Source organism: Alosa pseudoharengus, unplaced genomic scaffold (assembly GCF_046254945.1).
Source record: "Alosa pseudoharengus isolate Yale_2024_CS ecotype anadromous, Long Island Sound unplaced genomic scaffold, YU_APseudo_1.1 YU_APseudo_1.1_scf_2, whole genome shotgun sequence".
In the NCBI taxonomy this organism is placed as follows: Eukaryota; Metazoa; Chordata; class Actinopteri; order Clupeiformes; family Clupeidae; genus Alosa; species Alosa pseudoharengus.
Window position 1 is genome coordinate 57,279,634 of NW_027468663.1, and position 23,337 is coordinate 57,302,970.

The 23,337-nt window shown below is 44.8% G+C and overlaps 2 protein-coding genes across 2 annotated transcripts; one reads left to right on the forward strand and one right to left on the reverse strand.

Moving 5' to 3' along the window:
• Positions 1-761: 761 nt before the first annotated feature.
• bach2a (BACH transcriptional regulator 2a) lies at positions 762-17,039 on the forward strand. Its single transcript, XM_076295621.1, has 3 exons — positions 762-897; positions 14,053-14,259; positions 15,425-17,039. Exons 2-3 carry the CDS (start codon positions 14,116-14,118, stop codon positions 15,638-15,640), a joined length of 360 nt encoding a protein of 119 aa, XP_076151736.1. The 5' UTR covers positions 762-897; positions 14,053-14,115; the 3' UTR covers positions 15,641-17,039.
• Positions 17,040-18,363: 1,324 nt separating this feature from the next.
• Positions 18,364-20,106, reverse strand: gja10a (gap junction protein alpha 10 a). The gene has a single exon (XM_076293349.1). The coding sequence runs from the start codon at positions 20,104-20,106 to the stop codon at positions 18,364-18,366; it is 1,743 nt and encodes a 580-aa protein (XP_076149464.1).
• Between the last annotated feature and the right edge of the window lie 3,231 nt (positions 20,107-23,337).

The window sequence follows — 23,337 nt, forward strand, 5'->3', positions numbered from 1 at the left end:
TATGTATATTTCTTTTTTTGGGGGGGGCTTTTATGCCTTTTATGCACTGTGACAGGACAATGGAGAATGACAGGAAGCAAGTGGGAGAGAAAGTCGGGGTGGGATCCGGAAATGACCACGGGGCGGGAATCGAACCCAGGTCGCCGGCGTACGGTGCAGGTGCCCCAGCCAGTTGCGCCACGGCCGGGACCTTGTCCCGCCGTTTAAACGAGTGCCCTCTGTGTGTGTGTAACTTGTCCCGCCATTTAAACGAGTGCCCTCTGTGTGTGTGTAACTTGTCCCGGCGTTTAAACGAGTGTCCTTTGTGTGTGTGTAACTTGTCCCGCCGTTTAAACGAGTGTCCTCTGTGTGTGTGTAACTTGTCCCGCCGTTTAAACGAGTGCCCTCTGTGTGTGTGTAACTTGTCCCGCCATTTAAACGAGTGCCCTCTGTGTGTGTGTAACTTGTCCCGCCATTTAAACGAGTGCCCTCTGTGTGTGTGTAACTTGTCCCGGCGTTTAAACAAGTGTCCTCTGTGTGTGTGTAACTTGTCCCGGCGTTTAAACAAGTGTCCTCTGTGTGTGTGTAACTTGTCCCGCTGTTTAAACGAGTGTCCTCTGTGTGTGTGTTAACGAGTCCGTCTGCTCTGCAGGTCTCTGAGAGAGGATGTGGTGTGTGGACGAGAGTCCAGAGGGGCTACTCTATGTCTTCGAGTCACCGACCCACAGCGGCGGTCTGCTGCGGCGCCTAGATGCCCAGAGGCGGGCGGGCGTCCTGTGCGACGTCACCGTGCTGGTGCAGGGGCGACAGGTCAGCGCGCACGGAGCCGTTCTGGCGGCCTGCAGTGGCTACTTCCTGCACCAGCTCCAGGAGAAGAGGGGCGGGGACGCCACCGTGGTCATCAGCCTGCCCAGCACAGTGAGTTCTCCTTCAGTCCAGTTAACCAATGGGAAGTCATCCCCCGCATGACGTCATCGATCTGAACCAATCTAAACCAATCACCAGTCTTAGGGAATTCTCCCTGTAAGGGCCCTCCACGATAAACTAGTCCTGGTAGTGAGTTATGGCAAGACACGGAAACAATAAAGAAACATTATGTATTTATTTTTGTTATAAAATAACAGCTTGACATTCCTTTTCACACAAAGGGTGAATGGCGTGTCTGTCATTCCCACTGCGTACCCAAAACACCTGAGACACCTGTTCTGTGCAGTGCAGTGTACAAGAGACACCTGTTCTGTTCTGTGCAGTGCACAAGAGACACCTGTTCTGTTCTGTGCAGTGCACAAGAGACACCTGTTCTGTTCTGTGCAGTGCACAAGAGACACCTGTTCTGTTCTGTGCAGTGTACAAGAGCATATTTTTTGACACGCTGGGAAAACCTTGAGCGTCATTTTCCAAAATGATGAAAATGAATGCTAAAGGGGTACCCAGTATGCTGAGAGTTGATGACGGCAAGGGTTACATTGTTACATTGTGTTGCTCTAATGACATGGTACCTGTTGGTGCCACAGTAGAGTTTAGTTCACTCTTCACCACTGTTCTGTTAATATGGGAAGGAAATTATGCATTGGATCAAGGGCGCCGCTAGAATCTGGGCCCTTTGAAAGAATATAATACACCAGCACTAATATGTAAAGGAAGACAGATAAATATACACAAATATACAGACCAGTAACCGTAAGCTACAGAATAATATACAGACCAGTGACCGTAAGCTACAGAATAATATACAGACCAGTGACCGTAAGCTACAGAATAATATACAGACCAGTGACCATAAGCTGCAGAATAATATACAGACCAGTGACCGTAAGCTGCAGAATAATACACAGACCAGTGACAATAAGCTGCAGAATAATTCTAAATCTGTTTGTCCCAGGCTTTGTTGCTTGTAATATCTCTGATGTGATTATGTGTGTTTCTAACAGTCTGTTTTCCTGACTATGGATTCTTTACTGTGAGTTTTCCTGATTATGGATTCTTTACTGTGAGGATTCTTACTGTGTGTGTGTGTGTGTGTGTGTGTGTGTGTGATGTGCGATGTGTGTGTGTGTCCTCGTTAGCCGATCTGGCATGGACACTAAAGAAGCCAGTGACAGTGGGCGGGAGCTCAGCTCCTCATAAAGATGAGGCCTCTGTAGGCGGCAGCAGCTGCTGCTGAGGGGAGCTGGAAATAGACCCCCCCCCCCACACCCAACCCAACAACCCTGCAACCCAACAACCCAGCAACCCAGCCCAGCCCTCACACCCACCCTCAGTCCCTCTCAGTCTCTGGATCTCAGTTCCTTTATGTGTGTGAGACTGTGAGAGTGCAGACTAGCTTTAGGGGTGGAGGTTTTTCAAAACAGTATGACACACATGCACTCACGCACACACACCCACACACACTCACACACACACTCACCTACACACCCACACACACACACACACACACACACACACACACACACACACACACAGATTGGCAGCCCCTGGCTCTCACTGGGCTCTGTGAGTTAAAAGGTTTTCAGTTTCAGCCCTTTTTATTTCTTTTATTATTTGTTCTGTCTTTTTGTTCTCTCTTTTTGCTTGTCTGCATCTCTCCCTGTCGTGTATCTCTTTCTCTCTCTATCTCTCTCTCTTTCCCCTCTTCCTCTCTCCCTTTTTTTCTCCCCCGCTCTCTCTATCCCCCTCTCACCCTCTCTCCTCCTCCATCACTCTTTCTCTTTCTTACCCTCTCTCTCCCCCGCTCTCTCTCTCTCTTTTCCCTCTCCCTCTCTCTCTCTCCCCCTCTCTCTCCTTCCCCCCTCTCCCCCCCTCTCTCTTTCCTCTCTCCATCTCTCTCTCTCCCTCTCTCTCTCTTTCCCCCCCTCTCTCTCTTTCCCCTCTCTCCTCCCTCTCCCTCTCCATCTCTCTCCCCCTCTCTCTCTCTTTCCCCTCTCCCTCTCTCTCTCTCCCCCTCTCTCTTTCTTTCCCTTCTCTCTCACCCCCTCTATTCATTCCTCCTCATGCCATCCTGTTCATTTCTCATGGTGTAACTATATCACATGATTACCTGTGTGTGTGCTAATTGGACACCTGGGCAGTAAAGCTCCTCACTGCCCTCTGCAGGTGACCTCCAGGGGCTTTGCCCCGCTGCTGCAGTTTGCCTACACAGGGAGGCTCTCCCTCAGCAGGGCCAGTCTGCCGGACGTCGTCCACTGCGTGGAGCGCCTACACATACACGACTTGAAGGACTCGTGCTTCCCTCTCCTGACGGTAGAGCTCAGTCGCAACTCGGATGAAGAGCTACCGGGTCCAGAGCTCTCCTCGACAAGTCCTCATTTACAAACTGACCGACAAGAGGAAGAGGTAATACGTGTGGAAACCCCTGAAGACTCTGCGTCTCAGGCACAGATGACCAAGCTTTGTCCTTTTAGCGAAGAGGAAGGAGAGGATTCACCAGTGAGAGTCAACAGTGACATCAGTCAGACAGACAAACATACGACCTTTGACCCTCTTCAGTGTTCCAAATATTGGAAGTGTCAGCAGACTCTCGGTGAGCACCATGGCAACGCTTCAGTGAATGGCAGTGGGTCAGGTTCCATACGAGATCTCGTGGAGGCCACTTCCACTGACACTGTCCAGGGGGCGTCTGGACCTCCCACCCCGGATGAGCCTGGCCCTGGGGAGGGCAGTCTGTCGGTCTGCGTCTCAGAATCCAAACTAGAGAAAGAGGAAGCGGTCGAGTCCGACTGGGAGTCGCCCAGTTCTCCGTCTTTAGAGACTGAGACTTTAGACGGACCAGTTTGTGCCAGTTCTGCTGCTGCAGGCCTCCATTCCATCCTGAAGGATAATGCAGAGCTACGCCTCCCACATGTTTCACAGCAGTTACTCACTAACAGACTGACTTGTGCAGACCCAGAACACAGACTGCGGGATGCTCCGAAAATAAGCCACTGGTCCTCTGGCCAAGAGTCAACTTTGACCTCTGCTAAACCCCAAGGCCTCCCATGCAGGTCACCGAGGCCTCTGTCCACTGAGGAAGTCTTCAAGGACGAAGCTGGGCTCAGCAGGTCTAGTGTTATATTTACCTCAGGGTTTCCCAGGCAACCAGAATCTCCAGAGCATTCCGGTCCTGACCTCGACCCACTCTCCAGGTTTCCTCACAGCGTTGCTCCCAGCAGTCCAGAGATTCTGGCAGTGCCAAGCCACTCCACACACAGTAGCCAAGGCCCAGACAACGCCTCCCTCTCTGAGGAGGCCACCACCTCCACATGTTATTCCAGTGATGAAGCTCGTAAAGGGACAGGCTCCTCTCCCAGCGTTCCTCAGTCTGCAGCCTCCTGCTGCCCTCTCTCCCGGACGGCCTACTGCCTGACTCTGAGACAGCCGGGTCCAGGCTGGACCAAGGCTGGACCCGGCTGTCCGGCGCTCCCCCACTCCAAGACTGAGAAGTGTTACGACTCCAGCTCCAGTGATGAGTCGGGATCCATCTCCGCGGGTGACTGTGAGTCGTCGCGTCTTGAAGACGAAGCGCTTGAGGTTAGTGACCTTTGACCCAGTGACCTTCCCATCACATCACAGAGCCCAGTGTGACCTTCCCATCACATCACAGAGCCCAGTGTGGGGTTTGACCCAGAGACCTTCCCATCACATCACAGAGCCCATAAGCTCAAAGTCCCCAGTGTGGGGTTTGACAGTTGACCACAAAAGGCTGGAAGTAGATGAATGCAGAGTAGTATCATTTGATTGATCAGTGGATTGAAAAAGCACTAAAAACGATCAACTTTAGGGCAGCCGTGGCCTACTGGTTAGCGCTTCGACCTTGTAACCGGAGGGTTGCCGTTTCAAACCCCGACCAGTAGGCACGGCTGAAGTGCCCTTGAGCAAGGCACCTAACCCCTCACTGCTCCCCGAGCGCTGCTGTTGTTGCAAGCAGCTCACTGCGCCGGGATTAGTGTGTGCTTCACCTCACTGTGTGTTCACTGTGTGCTGTGTGTTTCACTAATTCACGGATTGGGATAAATGCAGAGACCAAATTTCCCTCACGGGATCAAAAGAGTATATATACTATACTTATACTAACTCATAATCCCGATAGCTCCTCACCCTGGGACAGGCCTCGCCCTAATCTAGCCCTAAAACTTCAAACTATAAGTCGCACTTTTTTTCATAGTTTGGCTGGTCCTGCGACTTATAATCAGGTGCGACTTATATATGAAAAAAATTATATAATTGAACATGTTTTTAAATGTTAATTTATATTAACTGACATGAACCCTACATGAAACATTATGGTCTACAGCCTTGAGAGAGCGCTCTCAAATGCACAAGTCGTGAAACACACGTGCATACTTAAATCCTCAAATTACTGCCGGGATTCTATTTATAGCTGGGCCTCAGATTCGGACAAATAAATTTTTTTTTTTTTTTTTTAAACGGCGACGAAATTGTGAATTTCCAGAGCGTGTTACAACACACCCAGCAATAAGACTCCTACAGCAAAGATGGCAACATTTCCGGAAAGGTACTGGCTTGATGAAATTCATTCTGGACTCTCTATTCGACCACATAAAGACCTCGGGATACTTCGGTTTGGCTTTAGGGACACTCTACTCACTACCACGTAAGTGTTATGTTGTTTGGAACTGTAGAAGAGGTATAAAAATAGCGTTTTGTAGCGGCGAAATTGAAATGCCCTGCTCACTTCCAGGCTACGAGTTGTGTGACTGAAAACGGTACAATCGAACTTTCTCAAAACACATCCGAATGACATGATTTTGATGTCAACTCAACGAATGTACCCCCAATCATCCGTAAATCGATCTAAAGTGCATTTTACTCCGGATAATTCCTTTAACCTACATTTAAACACAATTGTTGCTGCCAGGCATCAGCCTATGAATTTTATAAAAAAGTAAATCATGCATAATTTAAAAAAATAACTGAATTTAGGCTATCTTAGACCTCTTTGGCTATACGGAATAAGGTTTCCCTTGCAGCACAGCACACGTTCCATGAATGAATGAATGAATGAAAGCGGATGCCTTATCTCGCAATAAGCGGATGGACATCCCGACACTCTTTCATACATGAAACTTAATAGTGACCCAATGCCATTGATAGCCTACCGGTATGCTGCTCCAAATGAAAAGTATAGGCCTATCTCACAGTAAAACGCAAGAAATTAAGGCCTATAGCTGACTCGAATAGGCTACAAGCCATGGTCCAAATAAAGGTGCTGTGCTTTGCCCAGCCATAAATTCAGGATTCACGATAGTCTGTCCCCTAAACATTCCTCACCCGTTATCTGGACATGCATGAAAACATTTGAAAACAAAACTCACTGCCATGTAATATTTGATCGCTGTTTTGCTACTAATTAGGCTATCTTTCACGTGAATACGCACAGAAAGTGAAAGTAGGCCTACTATGTGCTCCGAGTCTGTAGCTGTCTGTTCACGTCCGCAATCGATTATAACGTTCCTCAAATGGAGAACACATCCATGTTCTCTCGCGTTATATTATAGGCTGTCATGCTTCTGTGTTTGCGGTTCCTGATCGCTAAATGTTTGTTTTCCTTTCCTGTCGATAGCGGTTGATGTAGAAGCACGTAATAATTTGACTTTAGCGGTGACAAATCCTGCTGAGAGAGAGAGAGAGCAAAGAGAGAGAGGCACCCCCAAAGTGGTCCTGCACGCGCGTGTGTGTGTGTGTCTCTGCATGGGGTTCAATTGAAGTCAGAGTTGGTCTGCTTTCAGGCCGCTCCATTATTAGATTAAAGGGACACCAGGCAAGCCTGGTGCTTTTTCTCTATGAAACTCCCCCTCGCTCGGTCTGAAGCTCTTTTCCTTTTCTTTGCATCTTCCGTCAAGGGTTTTCGCTGCTTCTTCGCCGGCTCTGCCATTATACACACGTTTGCAACAATCGCTAGCGTTTCGTTAGCCTCCCTCTGTGCTGTGGATGCAGGATGGAAACTGAAACTGCTTCGGTCGCCGGGTACGATACACTGAACTTGCAAGCGGGATATTCTTCCTACAGGCAGTAGGGGCGGGCGAGAGAGTCTTCATTCGCCCTGTAATGAGTCATTTAACCATATACCGACTTACGAAGATGAGTAATTAACACAAAAACGTTGCCTGGTGTCCCTTTAACGTCAGACAGCGCTGTAAAATGTGTGGGAATTTCTCTATGATGGCTAGCGTTGCGGGACTTTTATTAGTATGCTCAATACTTAGTAATAATGTATGCGCAATCCCGCGCTGAAATTTAGGCCCTGGTTTTAAATACGCTATATCGTCCAAAATGCTTGATTGCATTGCATTCTCCACATTTTTAGCTAAAATTTCATGTACCACATCAGCATTTTTATTCAGTGAATCTTTTGTAAATTGCTTTACAATAGTGTCGGGCACTTGTCAGCAGCCTTCGGCTTGCCTCTTGCCACTATTCACTCCTTCGTCTTCAAGATTCCCTGTAGAATTCTCAATATTTTTGGCCTCAATGTGTTCAGTTACATAGTCTGTCTGTTCTTAGTCTTGGATTTTGTGAAATAAATTTCTAAATATCACCTGCTTGCTGCAGCTTCGGTCTGCACGTCCTTTTAAAACCGCATATTTTTCTCTCTCTCGAGCATTTAATCTGCTGCAGGCTTGTCTCTCCACATCGTCCAAAATGCTTGATTGCATTGCATTCTCCACATTTTTAGCTAAAATTTAATGTACCATATAAGCATTTTTGTTCAGTGGATCTTTTGTAAATTGCTTTACAATTACCGTCGGGCCTATATGCCTATTGCCTGGCTTGCCTCAGCTTCGGTCACGTCCTTTTAAAACCGTCTTTTTCTCTATCGTGAGCATTTAATCTGCTGCCAGCTTGTGACTCCACATCGCCCAAAATGCTTCATTGCATTGCATTCTCCACATTTTTAGCAAAAATTTCATGTATCATATCAGCATTTTTGTTCAGTGAATCTTTTGTAAATTGCTTTACAATTACCGTGGGGCCTATAGGCCTATCGCCTGGCTTGCTTCAGTCACGTCTAAAACTGCATCTTTTTCTCTCTTGTGAGCATTTAATCTGCTGCCAGCCTGTGACTCCACATCGCCCAAAATGCTTGATTGCATTGTATTCTCCACATTTTAGATACATTTTGGTGTACCACATGGTATTTTCTTTCAGTGAATCTTTTGCTTTGCAATGACCTTCAGCCCTCCTCTTGGCTGCCTTCACTCCTTCGTCTTCATTAACATTAATCTTTTTGGCCTCAATAATCCAGTTACATAGTCTCTGTTTTTGGTTTTGGATTTTGTGAAATACATTTCTAAATAAATGCGACTTATAGTCCGGTGCGACTTATATATGTTTTTTTCCTGTTCATGACGCATTTTTTGACTAATGCGACTTATACTCCGGAGCGACTTATAGTCCGGAAAATACGGTATCTATCTATCTATCTATCTATCTATCTGTCTGTCTATCTATCTATCTATCTATTAGTGAGCTTTTCAAGCAGGTGAATGTGCTCCCCTGGTCAGATTCAGGTGTGAAGGCTTTCCCTGGAGTGGTCTGCATGCTCTAATGAGACTGACCCTTATCTCATGTGGTGACATCATTCCTCTTCATGTGTGATGCACATTTGACCTTTTGACCTAATTTGCATAACTCATCCAGATACAACTGCACTCTTCTCAGTACCACAGTTACAGTTTTTCTCAGTCACTTTGGTGCTTTTTTCAGATCAGAATGAAAATTCTCATAACTATTAGTTCAACCTCCACAACATTTAGTCATTTGTGCACATCAGAGTAGCAAATTCTCCTTCCTCTGAACAAATTGCAAATGCTTTTGGACATGTATCAGTTGCTTTCATACAATTCTCTGCTGTTTTTTAACATTATCATTTGCTTATGTCATGTCAGTCAAAATGAACTATACTTATGGATACTGAATAGTCGTTCCCTATAAAACTAATAGTCTTCATTTCATTGCTTGAGTCATTACATACAAAATTGGTGAACTAGTTATCAAATTCTGTCAAAATGCTGTAGAATTGCAAAGAGCATACAGTAAAAATGTACGTATTCAGTGTCTTGTACTCACTTACTCCCCTAACTACAGCAATGTGTAACTTTACTGTAGTTTTCAAATGGTTGTACAAGTAGTGTATAGTGCTGTCTTGAGCATGTTCAGGTAGCGTCACCGAGTTCTGACCTTTTTTTTGCATTGGAAAACACTGAGAGAACTGTCATAATGAAAACATGACAAAGCCATTTGACTATCTTGTTCATAAACGATGGTGTCAAGACTTCTCATTTTGATGACACTGACAGTTTCATTGACATGAATACGTGCTTTTGAGGAATGGACTATCCATTTTGAGCAAGTGACGCACTTTTGCAGGTCATCCACTAGGTTTTGCAGTTTGCACTAATTGTTTTGAGAAATGCACTTACTGCTGTGCAAATGTTAATAGTGATGTGAGAATAGCACCAAAGCGACTGAGAAAAACTGTATTATTCGAGCAAATCAAAGCAGTGACATTCCCTCTGGTAGGTTATTCCTTTATGATTTTCTTTTCTTTTCTTGTAATGAAGGCTGATGCCTTGCAGTTGGTGTTGTACACCTAGAGGTGCATTAGGCTTTAATGGTGTGGTTTCAGAGTGTGACGGCCGGACTAGGCTACACCGGACACACAACTGAAGCGTTCCGTTTGAGGAGCGTATGCGTCAACAATTCCAGTAACTTCCAGTATAATCAATGGAACTGGCTACACCAAACGCAAGTGCACAATTTTTACGCTTTGTGAACCTGAATGATTCTGTTCCAGTGTAGCCCGCTCTAAGACTTTGGTTTCCAGTTGCATCCTACTAGGTGAGTTGATAGAAATGTTGCCATGGTGATCAATAAGGGATGTTATTACGCGACTACTTTTTCCGCTGCCTTCTCATTTCACTTTTGAATCGTTTAAAATGGTCAAAACATCCAGTTGGCTGTCTCCTGATGAAAGTGTGGAGGGCATAGGTTTAGAGATTGGGCTAGGTTTGTGGATAGGATTAAAAGGGTTATGGTTAATATCAGCCATGCCAAGCAGCACAAAGTCAGACTACCGTAACCAACTATTAGCCGAGGTTTTGTACATTGATTTTGCAAAATTTCTTCAGCTATAAGGTTAATACACGGGGGCAGTTAATATGGTATTAATATGGTTTTGTTTTTTTAACTTGCATAAAACACTGTCCTGCGGCTTATACACAATGCGGCTAATACACAGGGAATTACTGTAGTTGTTGCTTAATCGTTCTACTTTAAAGACATCATTGGCATCATCTGTCTGCTTTTCTACACTCTGTCCTCATGCTGAATTTGGAACTTGGAACACTGGATTAAGAATTTAAATAATCTCAATTCCCCGTTGTTCTTTTTTATGTATTATAATTACAGTGCATGAAAATGCACTGTACTGTTCTTCCTAGGCAACTTCTTCTTCTTATTATTATTATTATTCCGCTTACCACTTTTTCTAGACGCAATTTCTCTTGAACAGTTTAACTTAGAAACTTCATTCAAACTTTGTAACGTAGGTCTTCAAACAGATCGGGTTGCTATCTCTTTTCAACTTTGAAACTTTTATACTTTTTAAACTATTAAAGAAAAACTTTTAAAAAATCCCCATAGACTTAACATTGCCGATTATGACATCATAATACGGCCATTAAGCAATTAGAATCCTATGGCAGGTGTTCAGGCCACCTGGATCTCAACTGCCAGTCTCAGGCTTTAAGCATACAAACTGGCCCTATTAAGACTACACATCCTGTTCAACTGCTTCCTCTGCCAAAAACTGTTTCAAAATAAAAGTCCTCACTACAATATTTCACTGTTAAACAATTTAACCCTTTAAACTACTGAACTTTTTAACTGTTTAGCCATTGTAACTGTTACTTGTCATCAACTATGACTCCTACCCACTGTAGCTAGTTAGCATGGTTAACATAGTTAGCATGCTAGCAAGTTAGCATGCTAGCATGTTAGCATGCTAGTTAGCATTTTTAGCAAAATTACTAAAAATGATTAGCTAAGTTAGCTAAGTCACATGGTTAACATAGTTAGCATGCTAGCATGTTAACATGCTAGTTAGCATTTTTAGTAAAACTGCTAAAAATAATTAGCTAAGTCACATGGTTAACATAGTTAGCATGCTAGCAAGTTAGCATGCTAGCATGCTAGCATGCTAGTTAGCATTTTTAGCAAAATTACTAAAAATGATTAGCTAAGTTAGCTAAGTCACATGGTTAGCATAGTTAGCATGCTAGCATGTTAGCATGCTATTTAGCATTTTTAGCAAAACTGCTAAAAATTATTAGCTAAGTTAGCTAAGTAACATGGTTAGCGTAGTTAGCATGCTAGTTAGCATTTTTAGCAAAACTGTTAAAATGATTAGCTAGGTTAGCTAAGTAACATGGTTAGCATAGTTAGCATGCTAGTTAGCATAGTTAGCATAACTGCTAAAATTATCAGCTAAGTTAGCTAAGTAACATGGTTAATATAGTTAGCATGCTAACATTGTTAGCATAGTTAGCATGTTTAGTAAAACTGCTAGAAAATGTTAGTTAAGTTAGCTAAGTAACATGGTTAGCATGCTAGCACTGCTATAAAACATTAGCTAAGTAGCATGGTTAAAAGAATTAAAGCATAACTTAGCATAACTGCTAGCAAACATTAGAGCCGTTCAAACTTTCAGTTATCGTCAAATATCTACCTATGCACAGCCATTAAACTATTTGAATATCAACATTCATTAAACTGCTATAAAACGTTAGCTAAGTAGCATGGTTAGCAGGTTAGCATTGCTAGCACTGCTATAAAACATTAGCTAAGTAGCATGGTTAGCATAGTTAAAAATCTTAGCATAACTGCTAGCGAACATTAGAGCCATTCCAACTTTCAGTTATCGTCAAATATCTACCTATGCACAGCCATTAAACTATTTGAATATCAACATTCATTCAACTTCCAGTCTGTCAACAACTTTTAAACTATTTACCTTCAACTTTTAAACGGTCTACTTTTAAACTATCATTAAACTATCTATTAAACTAGCTGTCTATCAACAACTTTTAAACTATCTACTGTCTATCAACAACTTTTAAACTATCTACAGTCTACTTTTAAACTATCAACTTTTATTAAGCTATGCAACCACCATGTCTATCCTAGCATCACCGTAGTAACCATCTCTTTATTATCTGTTTTAACTATACATGATATTTTACATCACAACTTTAGCATTTTCATGCACTGGTAATTCCTTGGAATTGCATTTCTAGTTAAACTTTATGCCTATGCAAACAAAGTGTGTGTGTGTGTGTGTGTGTGTGTGTGTGTGTGTGTGTGTGCGTGTGTGAGTGTGTGTGTTTGTGGTTTAGAGTCAGAGCATTATCTCTGACAAGGAAGTCACGTAGCAGCATCACTCCCAAACCACCATGCACCATCTAAAGCCACACACACACACACACACACACACACCCCATTTCTCTCACTGCACTTAAGAACCCTCTTTGCTTTCTCGCTGTGACAGAATGCATTCAAACCCAGAGGGCCAGCGCCCCATTAGACTGGCTGTGCTCCCAGCTGTGCCCCCCTGCTCAGGGAACTGAATCGGGGGTCTTGGGTGTCCCCCCGGCTCCCTGTGTAACAGATGAGGCCCACTTCTCAGCGATGGCCCATTTACTGAGTAATGGCCCAAGCAGGCCCGGGACTCGGAGGCAGGCAATGACAGCCAGGATTTATGTAGGCCGCGAGGGCTCCCTTTGTCATGGCAGCGTTATCACCGCTGCGACTGGACCGGTCCGGTTAAATATAGACATCCATCCTGCTCAGGAGGAGGGCGAGGAATACACACAAGGTCGACGCTGAACGCTGGGACTTTCTCTCTCACTCTACTTCTCCCTACCACTCTCTCTCCTTTCCTCTCTCACTTTCTCAGTTTCTCTCCATCCATTTCTTTTCTGTTTGTTTACACACTCCCTGGTTCAGTTGGAATCGATTCATTTTCAAGATGAGTTGTCTGATATATCTTGACATGGGTTATCATTAGAACCCCCCTCCCCTCCCCCTCCCTCTCGCTCTCTCGCTCTTTCACCATCTTTCTTTTCACCATCTCTCTGTGTGAGTGGTCAGCAGTTAAATACTAGCTTTTAAAAGGCTAGTGGCCAGTAAGTCAGTCCTGTTAAAGCCTTGACCTTTGTGTTATCTGTACAATGTATGTCACCGCCAGCAGCAAACCCTTCACCAGTCTCCCCTTTTCAGTATCTAGCTCTCAGCGTTGCCATGACAATCCCTCTTCTTGGTAGTTCTGCAAGGCTATTTTTGTCGATCTATATGAAATAAGGACCTTTCTGTTAACAGTAATTTTGTATAATCATTTGTTATATATATATATATATATATATATACATATATATATATATATATATTTGAATTACTTTTTAATTCAAATATAAATTACCGGCCAATTACACTTATTATTAGCCTAATTTTTTTGTTTGTCAATTTTTAAATCTGACATCACTCGACAATAATATAACATTGGTTCAAATTATGGAACATGGAGAATGGCCAAGCTCTATTGTTTATGCCTGTTTTTCCAAATCTTCGCAATTTCCAGACTGTCAATTCCAGACAATTCTTTGCATCTTTGGGTGCACTGCCATCCAGTGGTCATCTTCAGTAGTGCATCCAAAACCTGTCAGTAGCTGAGATAAATCACTTTATTAAAAAGCAATTATTAAAAAATATATATATATTTAGGGGTCCAAGCAGTAAAGTCCATGCTCTAAAGTGGCTTGGGCCCAGTTCATTGCCGCTTGCAACTATATTTCCATATTATTTTCATTTCCATATTATACACACATTTGATTTTGTTAGTAAAATAAATGTCCCCTATGTTCGACAACATTTACTAACGAGCATTAACTATTTACATTAACATCCATAATTCAATATTGCATTCATATAATTTAATAATGAAATAGTTAATGAAATAACTAATATAATGTACTGTATGGGTATATTGATGCAGTCTTTCACACCCATTTGTATTTTCAGGTGAAACTCCCATTCCCTGTGGATCAGTTGACGTACCTGCCCCGCAGTGACTTCCAGCTAGTGATGCGGATGCACAGTCTGACCCCAGAGCAGCTGGAGCTCGTTCAGGAGGAACGGCGTCGCAGCAAGAACCGAGTCGCCGCCCAGAGATGCCGTAAGAGGAAGCTCGACTGCATCCAGAGCCTGGAGGTGGACATACACAAACTGGTAACAGCTAACAAGTGCTGTCAGTGTGTTTGTGTGTGTGTGTGTGTGTGTGTGTGCGCACGTGTTTGTGTCTGTGTGTGTGTGTGTGTGTGTGTGTGTGTGTGTGTGTGTGTGTGTGTGTGTGTGTGTGTGCACCCGTGTCTGTGTGTGTGTGTGTGTGTGTGTGTGTGTGTGTGTGTGTGTGTGTCTATGTGTATGTCTGTGTGTGCAGTTGTATTTATTGATGGTTAGCATGTGCATGTGTATGTGTGGGGGTGGGGTGGGGAGTGGGGGGGGGGGGTCTGATCATCATCATCATGCTTGGAAGTACACTTGAGCCCCTAGAGTTGGTTGTTGAGAGAAGGATGTTGCAAAAGCTCCTTAACATTATGGACAACACCTCACAACCACTGAACAAACTACTGGTCAGACAACAGTGTTTTCAGCTGGAGGTTGCTTCAACTTCGCTGTAACAAGGACCGTTATAGAAAATCATTTCTGTCCACTGCCATAACTATTTACAATAACTCTCCCTTGTGCCGGGAGAGGAGGATGTTATTCTGAGAGACAATGCACAGTTTACAACCACACGCACAGAGACTTTATATCCTTATATCCTTTATATCTTTATATTGTATTTATTTTTATCTTGTATGTGTAAATGTGATATGTGTTTATATTATTAATTGCTTCTGTAACACCATAATTCCGTTTGGGGATGAATAAAGTAATCGATCTATCTATCTATTATCTAACTATCATCATCATCTTTCTCACTAGACTCCAAGGTCCATTCAGAAAACACATACAACACAGACATGGCGTATACAATATATATATTAAAAGCATCACACTTCTTATGTATATTGTGTTTGCCCTTGATGTCACATGTTCCCACCAGCCATCATGTAGATTTGTAGATCATTTTACCCCCCCCCCCCCCACACACACACACACACAGGCCTCATTGTAATAGTGTGTGATTTACACAGTACACAGATATGAAAAACACTGAAATGTGTTGTAGGTGTAGATGCTGTCGTTGAAGTAACACAATGAAATGTGTACAGTGTGAACGCTGATGTGTGAGACTAATACTCTGAAATGTGTGTATGTGTATGTGTTTGTGTGTGTGCGTGTGTGTGTGTGTGCGTGTGTGTGTGTGTGTGTGTGTGTGTGGATACAGGTGTGTGAGAAGGAGTCACTTCTGAGGGAGAGGAGCCAGCTAAGAGCCTGCATGGTAGACATCAGGGAGAGCGTCGCCTGTCTCAACCAGAGCATCCACAGAAAAGAACCGGAACGCACACACAAGGTTCCATCCATCATCCACAACTTGGAGACGGTTCCGTCGCCTAACCCTGTAAAAGTGCTCGGCTGTTTGGGAGCGGTTCCATCCCTCTAATAAGGTCCTTCTCTGAAGGTCGCCTGACCCATCTGAGAACGAGTGACAGATCAAAAGGTCCTGTCCCACTGTTTAGTTGTGGTAAGGTCTTGCGGAGCCTACTCTGATTGATGCATGCAAGTCTTTATCTGGGCAGAAAGATCAGTGTGTAGCTGTGTTCAATGACCCCAGGGGTGTTCCACTAACTTGTTTTTTTTCTGTGGATTCAGTATTTAACCACATGATGATTGCTTTTGCTGTCTTTTTTTCTGCCAAACTGACTGAAAATTGCATATCACCAAATGAGCTACATATGGGAATCTTTTTTGGTAAGCATGAGAAACATATTCTGGGTGTTTTTAGTTAGATTTGATGTTTTAGAGCAAAGCAAGGGTCATGACATCTTTGTGATTGTTTTGTGATTGTGTTTGAAAAACAAAAAGAGAGATAAAACTGTTTAATTGATACTAGATTTTTATGTAGCTACTGGAAACTATTACAAAGAAAAATAGCTTGAAAGGTGTCCTATTTCAAGACAGCTATACAAAGGCCATGGGAAATATCATAAATGTATCATAGCTACAGTACAGTCCCTGTTGACTATGGTCCACATGCAATCCACAGGGAAAACCTTTAACACCTGCTGTACAGCCTTGGTGTACTTGCCAGCTAGGTTATCATCAAGCTAACGATTAACTTTGACCAAAACATCAATCTAGTAATTCAACTTCAGTCTTCCTCTTATATATGTTTGCATTTACTCAGTAGATGTAAACATTTTCAATTGACATTGTTAGCAGAGAGGGTTGAAGCAGAGCAGTGATCAAGTATCTTTTCTGTAAGCTTTACACCACCATACAGTTTTATGGATGACACCCAAGTGTTCTAAATTCTGGAGTTCTGTTTCGGAATATTACAAGTGTGCCATTCCACACATCACACACAGTCTTTTATATCATCATGATGCACCATGTGTTGTTTTTTATAATGTGACCAAAGTTACTCAGGAATCAACTGTTTAATACCGCAAGCACATTTGCAAACCACCAGATCTGATATATCTGCTATGTAGTGAGTAACTGCTATTTATTTCAGTGTTTCTCAAAAGTCTTGTGAAATGTTTACTTGTGATGTTTTACGATCACCTTTTGGTAGAGAAAAGAGCTACTAATGGACCACAATACCAAGAGATCAGGAAACTAGAAAGTTTCTCCACTTTTCTCGGAAATGTTTGCTTGGGAATATTGGACTAAGATTTGATTGGACCTTTATTTGCCTGAGCAGCCAATCTGGTGATGGCGCACCAGAGAACGTTTACAGCTTTTGTAGGTAATTCCAAATGTCAATGTCTGATTGTGTAATATATTCATAACCAGTTGTTTGTAAATAGCACGTTCTTCCCTGGTAGCCTCACTTGCCTTTGAACAACAGTGTGAGATGATAAAGAAACATCACAATGAATGCAAGCATCAACTGTGGTTCCTGTCAAAATGGTAATAAGTTACCTGCTCAATTCTAATATACCTCATCTGTCATTGGTCAAAGCACTCTTAAGTGGATGATTGTGATCGTGTTTGTTATGCAATGCAGAGAATTTGATTATGATGTTTGAATCCAAATAAATATCAACCCTTGTTACTAATCCTTTTTCGTAATGTTGAATAGTGTAAATAGTTCTACATTTATGAAGCGAGTGAAGCTGATACGACCAAATTGTTGTTGTATATGACACTACCAAAGTATGTAAATAAGGATCGGTTGAAAACAGATTTTTTTTTTTTTTCTCAAAACGGCATGCAAACATCAACAAATACTCAACTGCTTCTTGTTTAAAGAAAAAAAGCATTTTTAATAGAATTTTGCTTTGCATTCCCATGGCAGTACAGCATATCTCTTACTGTCACTTTTTCCAGCAATACAATCAACAAAGAACATGTTTGTGTGTGTGTGTTTGTGTGTGTGTGTGTGTGTGTGTGTGTGTGTGTGTGTGTGTGTGTGTGTTGTCAAAGTTCATTAGTAGTTCAGAACCTCTCCTCCACATCTCAAGTCTTGAGGCTTACATCACATTTCATGCTTGTAAGTTCCTGCGTTTTGTCCAGTTATCCTCAGTCCTGAGGTCTTTGTAAGTTCCTGCGTTTTGTCCAGTTATCCTCAGTCCTGAGGTCTTTGATGTGCTTGTCCGTTGCCCCTCGCTCGCTCAACCGGCAACAGAAAGAATGTTTTTGTATTTCTCTCTTCCTCACTCGCTGCTTTCAGGTATTTTTAAGGTGCTTACACTAAAATCTCAGTAGAAAAGCACTACATGAACCTTAAAAAAACAAAACAAATCAAAATAAAAGCTTGAAGTTGTTGGCTTTAGTGCCAATGCGTTTCTAGGACAGCAGATTGAAGTCTTTGCCACTGATAACTCCTTTCATCCGCTTCTGCACGGAGACATCGTGTCAGCATCCGCTAGGCCTCCTAGTCAGTCTGGTCACTTTTTCATAATGGATGAAATGTCCAAGAATACGCTCTGAAAGAGAAATAACGCCGTCGTTATGCAGTGGCATTTTAGAAACATGGAGTGTCATCGGCTAAATTCTGTTTATTTGTTATCTCAGGCAACAAATGTTGAATATAGTCTATGTCATCAACGCACATTGTCAGATAAATGGCACACACTGAACATTCCTATGGCCCTATGGGTAAACAGAGTGTAACAATATGCTACAAAAAGACATAGAGAGCAACTGACCGCTCCCTCTCTAAACCAGTAGGTCAGAAGCCTTTAGTCGCATGGCTTTACTTGCCATTGACATTCTGCGCCCCCCGGGCGGGTTCATGGGCACGTTGTTGAGAGAGCCCAGCTCCGACTCCGAACTCTGGCTGGACTGGCAGCTGGACACGTCTGACGTGCCGCTGTCCGAGGGCAGCCGCGCCATGAAGCTGGCCTTGCGCGGGTGCGGCGGGTAGAGCACGTCTCTGTCCGACGAGTCCCTCCGGGCCTCCAGCATGTCCAGGACGCGACTGGGCCGGTGCTGGGTCAGGTGCTGGGTCAGCTGCGTGGGCAGAGCAGGCATGGAGAGGTAGTTGGCCTGCAGGGGGCCACCAGGGTGAGGACCCTCGTGGGTCTGCTGCTGCTGATGGGACAAGCCTACCAGCCGGCCATGGCTCTCCCCCACAGCCTCGCTGGCACCACCCTGCTGGAGCTGCTGCTGGAGCTGCTGCTGGTCCTGCTGGTAGGAGTGCTGCTGCTGCTGGGAGTGCTGCTGCTGCTGGGAGTGCTGCTGGTGCTGGTGCTGGAGCTGCTGCTGGTCCTGCTGCTGGTGCTGCTGCTGGTGGTGGTGGGAGTGCAGGAGCTGGGTCTGGCTCTCGGAGATGCTGTGCTGCAGGCCCAGTGGTGGCTGCTCCAGGGGCATCTGGAAGCGCAGGCCCTGGATGCGGCCCTGGCTGGCCAAGCGCAGCTGCCGAGGCTGCTGGACAAAGCAGGAGACGGGGTAACCGCCGCCCCCCCCACAGCCCCCACCTCCTCCGCCCTCGTCCATGCTGTTGTCCCTCTGCATCTCGCCGGGCACGGCGTCCATGGCGGTCAGGTAAAGCGGAGGCGGCTCACCGTGGCCCTCGTGCGTGTAGCTCGTCTGCCCCAGCGTGGGGTACTTCTTCTGCGGGGACATGTTAGTGACCACGCACAGCTGCTGCAGGCCGGGCTTGTAGGGCAGGTGGCCCGGGCTGTCCCCTCCGCCTCCGCCACCGCTGTGACCGCCAGCCGACTGCAGCCCCGACAGCGTCTGCTTGATCTTCCTCACGCCCAGGTGCGATATCTCCATCAGGTTCAGGAACAGGGACACGCACGCGATCACAATCATGAACACCATGAAGATGGTCTTCTCCGTCGGCCGGGAGACGTAACAGTCCACCATGTTGGGACAAGGCAAAGTCTCACACTTGTACAAGGGATTCAGGCCAATGCCGTATAAGATATATTGAGCCACTATGAAGCCCACCTCCACCATTGATCGGGTTAGGATATGAATGACGTAGGTGCGGAGGAGCGAGCCCTGCAGAGGAGCTTTCTTCACCCTCTTCTGCTCCTCCAGCCTCTTGAGCTCCTTCTCCAGCTTCCTGTGCTCGTCCAGCAGGGGCTCCATCTCGTCCAGCTCGGCCCGCAGCTGGACCTTCCTGCGGTGGCGCTGCTTCTCGAGGGCGCGCAGCCGGTAGAGCGCGTGGCCCATGTAGACGAGCGAGGGCGAGGACACGAAGACGATCTGCAGCACCCAGAAGCGGATGAGCGAGATGGGGAAGGCGCGGTCGTAGCAGACGTTCTTGCAGCCCGGCTGCTCCGTGTTGCACACAAACTGGCTCTGCTCGTCCACCCACACGTCCTCGGCCGCCACGCCCAGCACCAGCATGCGGAAGATGAAGAGGATGGTCAGCCAGATCTTGCCCACGATGGTGGAGTGGACGTGGACTTCCTCTAGAATGCTCCCCAGCAGGTTCCAGTCCCCCATGTTCCCTACCACATGTCGGTGCTGCCAGCGACCAGCAGGGAAAAAAAACAACAGCAGGCAAGAAAAAACAGATGTAAACAAACAAACAATACAACAACAACAAGCAAACAAAATGCAGCAAATCTAGAATGAGAATATCTAAGATCTAGAATGAGAATATCTAAGATCTAGAATGAGAATATCTAAGATCAAGAGGATGAACTGCTGCATTTAGATCTTCTTATTAGATATTCAATTATGAGGATGTGGATACAAAAAACAGACAAACAAACAAGCCAACAAACATGCAAGAAAGAAAACAAACAAATCACATAAATAGACAAACAAACAAATAAAGCAAAACCTACCTATCAACGGGAGGTGTATTTTTCTTTGTCCTTTGTCAGCATAATTCCAAAACTGTCTGTGATCAGTCATTCATGTCACGTTCGGAGGGAAAATTAGCGTCTAAATTTAGCCGTATGCGCGGCCACTGCCTGTGCCCGTGGAATGCTAACTGGACTCACTGCTCCCGGGAGCCTTTGCATGCTCTGTTCACAGGATGCAGGAATTGATCTGAAACCGACGGGACAATGCCCCATGGCATCTTATCAAGCAATTGTTCAAAACAGCATCACCCGCCCCACACACAGATACACACTCACAAACACACACATACACACACACACACACACACACACACTCACACTCACTCTCTTTCTCTCTCTTTCTCTCTCTCTCTCTCAAACACACACACACATACACACACACTCACACTAACACACATACTCACTCTCTCTCTCTTTCTTTCTCTCTCTCTCTCTCTCTCTCTCTCTCTCTCTCACACACACACACACACACACACACACACACACACACACACACACACACACACAATCACATGCAGACACACACACAAGCATATCAGCGATGCCAACCAGCAGAGTGCCTGCGAGTGTAGTCAATATCACGTTCTCCATGGCCAAACGCGTGCACTTTTCTCTAGCGGCTGTGCCAGGCAGCTTTAAGGGACTTGTGCACCCTATTCCCCCCCTTTCACTGTTTTACACTGGGCTTGCTTGTGCACTCGGCTCCATCCTTCATTTTAAATAATCTAATGTTTAATCCATGGAGCCAGACAAGTTAGTCAATATGTCATGTCCAATATCATAGCTAAGTGCATGGGGGACCTATTTTTGGGACTCCATCTGGGGAGCCTATCAAATGCAAGCAGACTCCTCTAGGGACCTCCTCCTCTCCCCATGCTTACAATAACATAAACTCCACTCACCTATTGGCTAATACATAAATAGATGTACACACTGGCTGACTAAATATTTAATAAAAAAACTCCCCTAAAAGCTGATACTATTGCTTTTCATCTTCATTGTTATCTTCATATGCCTCAAGACACATGGCATTATTTGTAACTTGAGTGTGTAAGTTAAACTTCAAAGACCTAGCATGGCCTGAGCTGCTGCTGATAGGGCGGTTGGTGGTTAGCGACCAGGCTAACCAGGCAGCACACTTGTGCTATACTCTGTCCAGTGCAGGCCAGTGCAGAGGTCTCCCAAAGCGGACCGACCGGCCTCCCTGGGGCTTTTAATTACCCTCGCATCATAATGCTGACAGAGTCAATGAAGGATTGATCTCCTCTCCTCTTCTCTTCTCCGATCCTCTCAGGAGCTGAACCCACACAATCCACCATGCCTGGAGTCACACCAGCCAGCCAGCCAGCCACTGTTCATTAGATATCCACAGACCGCCAAGAAGGAGCGACTCCTCCAGAGGAGAAGAATGTAAAAAAGCAACAAATAAACTCAAAGCTGTTTATGTTTATTTACTTCTCCTAGGTCAGAAAAGGGTTCTAAAATTGTTTTATGAAATGGTCATGTGACCAAAAAGTCTGATTGTTTTGTCTGAGTGTGTTGAGATAGAATGCACCTGTTGGTCGGGTTTGAGGTGTGGGAGACCCCGGCTATAAGTTTCATATTCTTTTGCATTGTAGGCGATATGCTTTATCTGCTTTTGCACTAATCCTGAAATGCTGTGGGGAATTGATTTCATCCAGTGGTTTGTCCTGACTTCACACTTACAGGATCAATATTATAAAGGGGACCAATGGACCAATGGAAAGGATTCATTTGTCAAATAACACGTTTTCTTCGTTGTGCTTTGTTGTGCTTCAAAGTCATGAAAGTGTATGCTGACTTCCTGTGCACACAATTTGAGTGGTTTTAGATGTGGTTAGGGGAGTCGGTGCGATGGCTTGTTTGTGAAATAAGGTTAGAGCTTTGTATCGCACTGGGCACGTGCAACACAGGGAGAAAGAGAGAGAGGGTGGGAGAGAGACAGACAGAGAGAAGAGAGCGCGTGCGCGCACGCACACACACACACACACACACACATGCCTGTGGCGAGAGGGAGAGAGAGTAATTGAGAGAGAGGGATAGTGAAAGCGAGTGAGAGGGGGGGGGGGGGGACGAAGCGGGGGAGGGCACATATGCCACAGTGACAGAAATACTCACACGTGAGGCACAGAAACACAGAAAACAGCACGCACATACAGGCAGAGAGAGGGAGAGAGGGAGAGAGGGAGAGAGGGAGACAGAGAACTCACATGAAGGAGAGATGGGATGTGAACGCATTCTCCCACAGAGAGGGAGAAAAACAGACAGAGAGAGAGAGGGAGGGGGAGAAGGAATCAGAAAGGAAGAAACATGATGAAAGGACAAAGAAAGAATGAAAGAAAGAAAGAATAAGAAAGAAAGAAAGATATTATATCTGAGGCAGTGGTTGTTGCTGTCTCCCTGTGACTGTAGTTGCACACCAGAGTGTCAGCTTGCACATGACTAGAGGTGGAGTAGCCATACAGCAGGATACACAATTTCCCTGAGCTGACTGACCATTCAAATACATGTTTGTGGAAAACATATGATCAGACCCGTGCTACCAACGCATTTGATTAAACGTTATGGAATTATTTAATAGCATCCATTAAAAAAATGGTTCACAACATGAAAAGCACATTCGGCCTCACACCTAATAGGCTGGAGTATCAGGGAGATCTCCCCGTGTGCAGGGGGTCTGGGCTGCCCCTGGAGCAGACTGTACTATGTGACCCCTACAAGGGTCAAATCCAGTCCATCTCCCAGAGAATTAATACAATAACAAAATGCAGGTCAGTTTTCCATATTTATTCATCAAACATTCCTATTACACATTAGAAAAGCATTCGAGGACTGTTTTTTG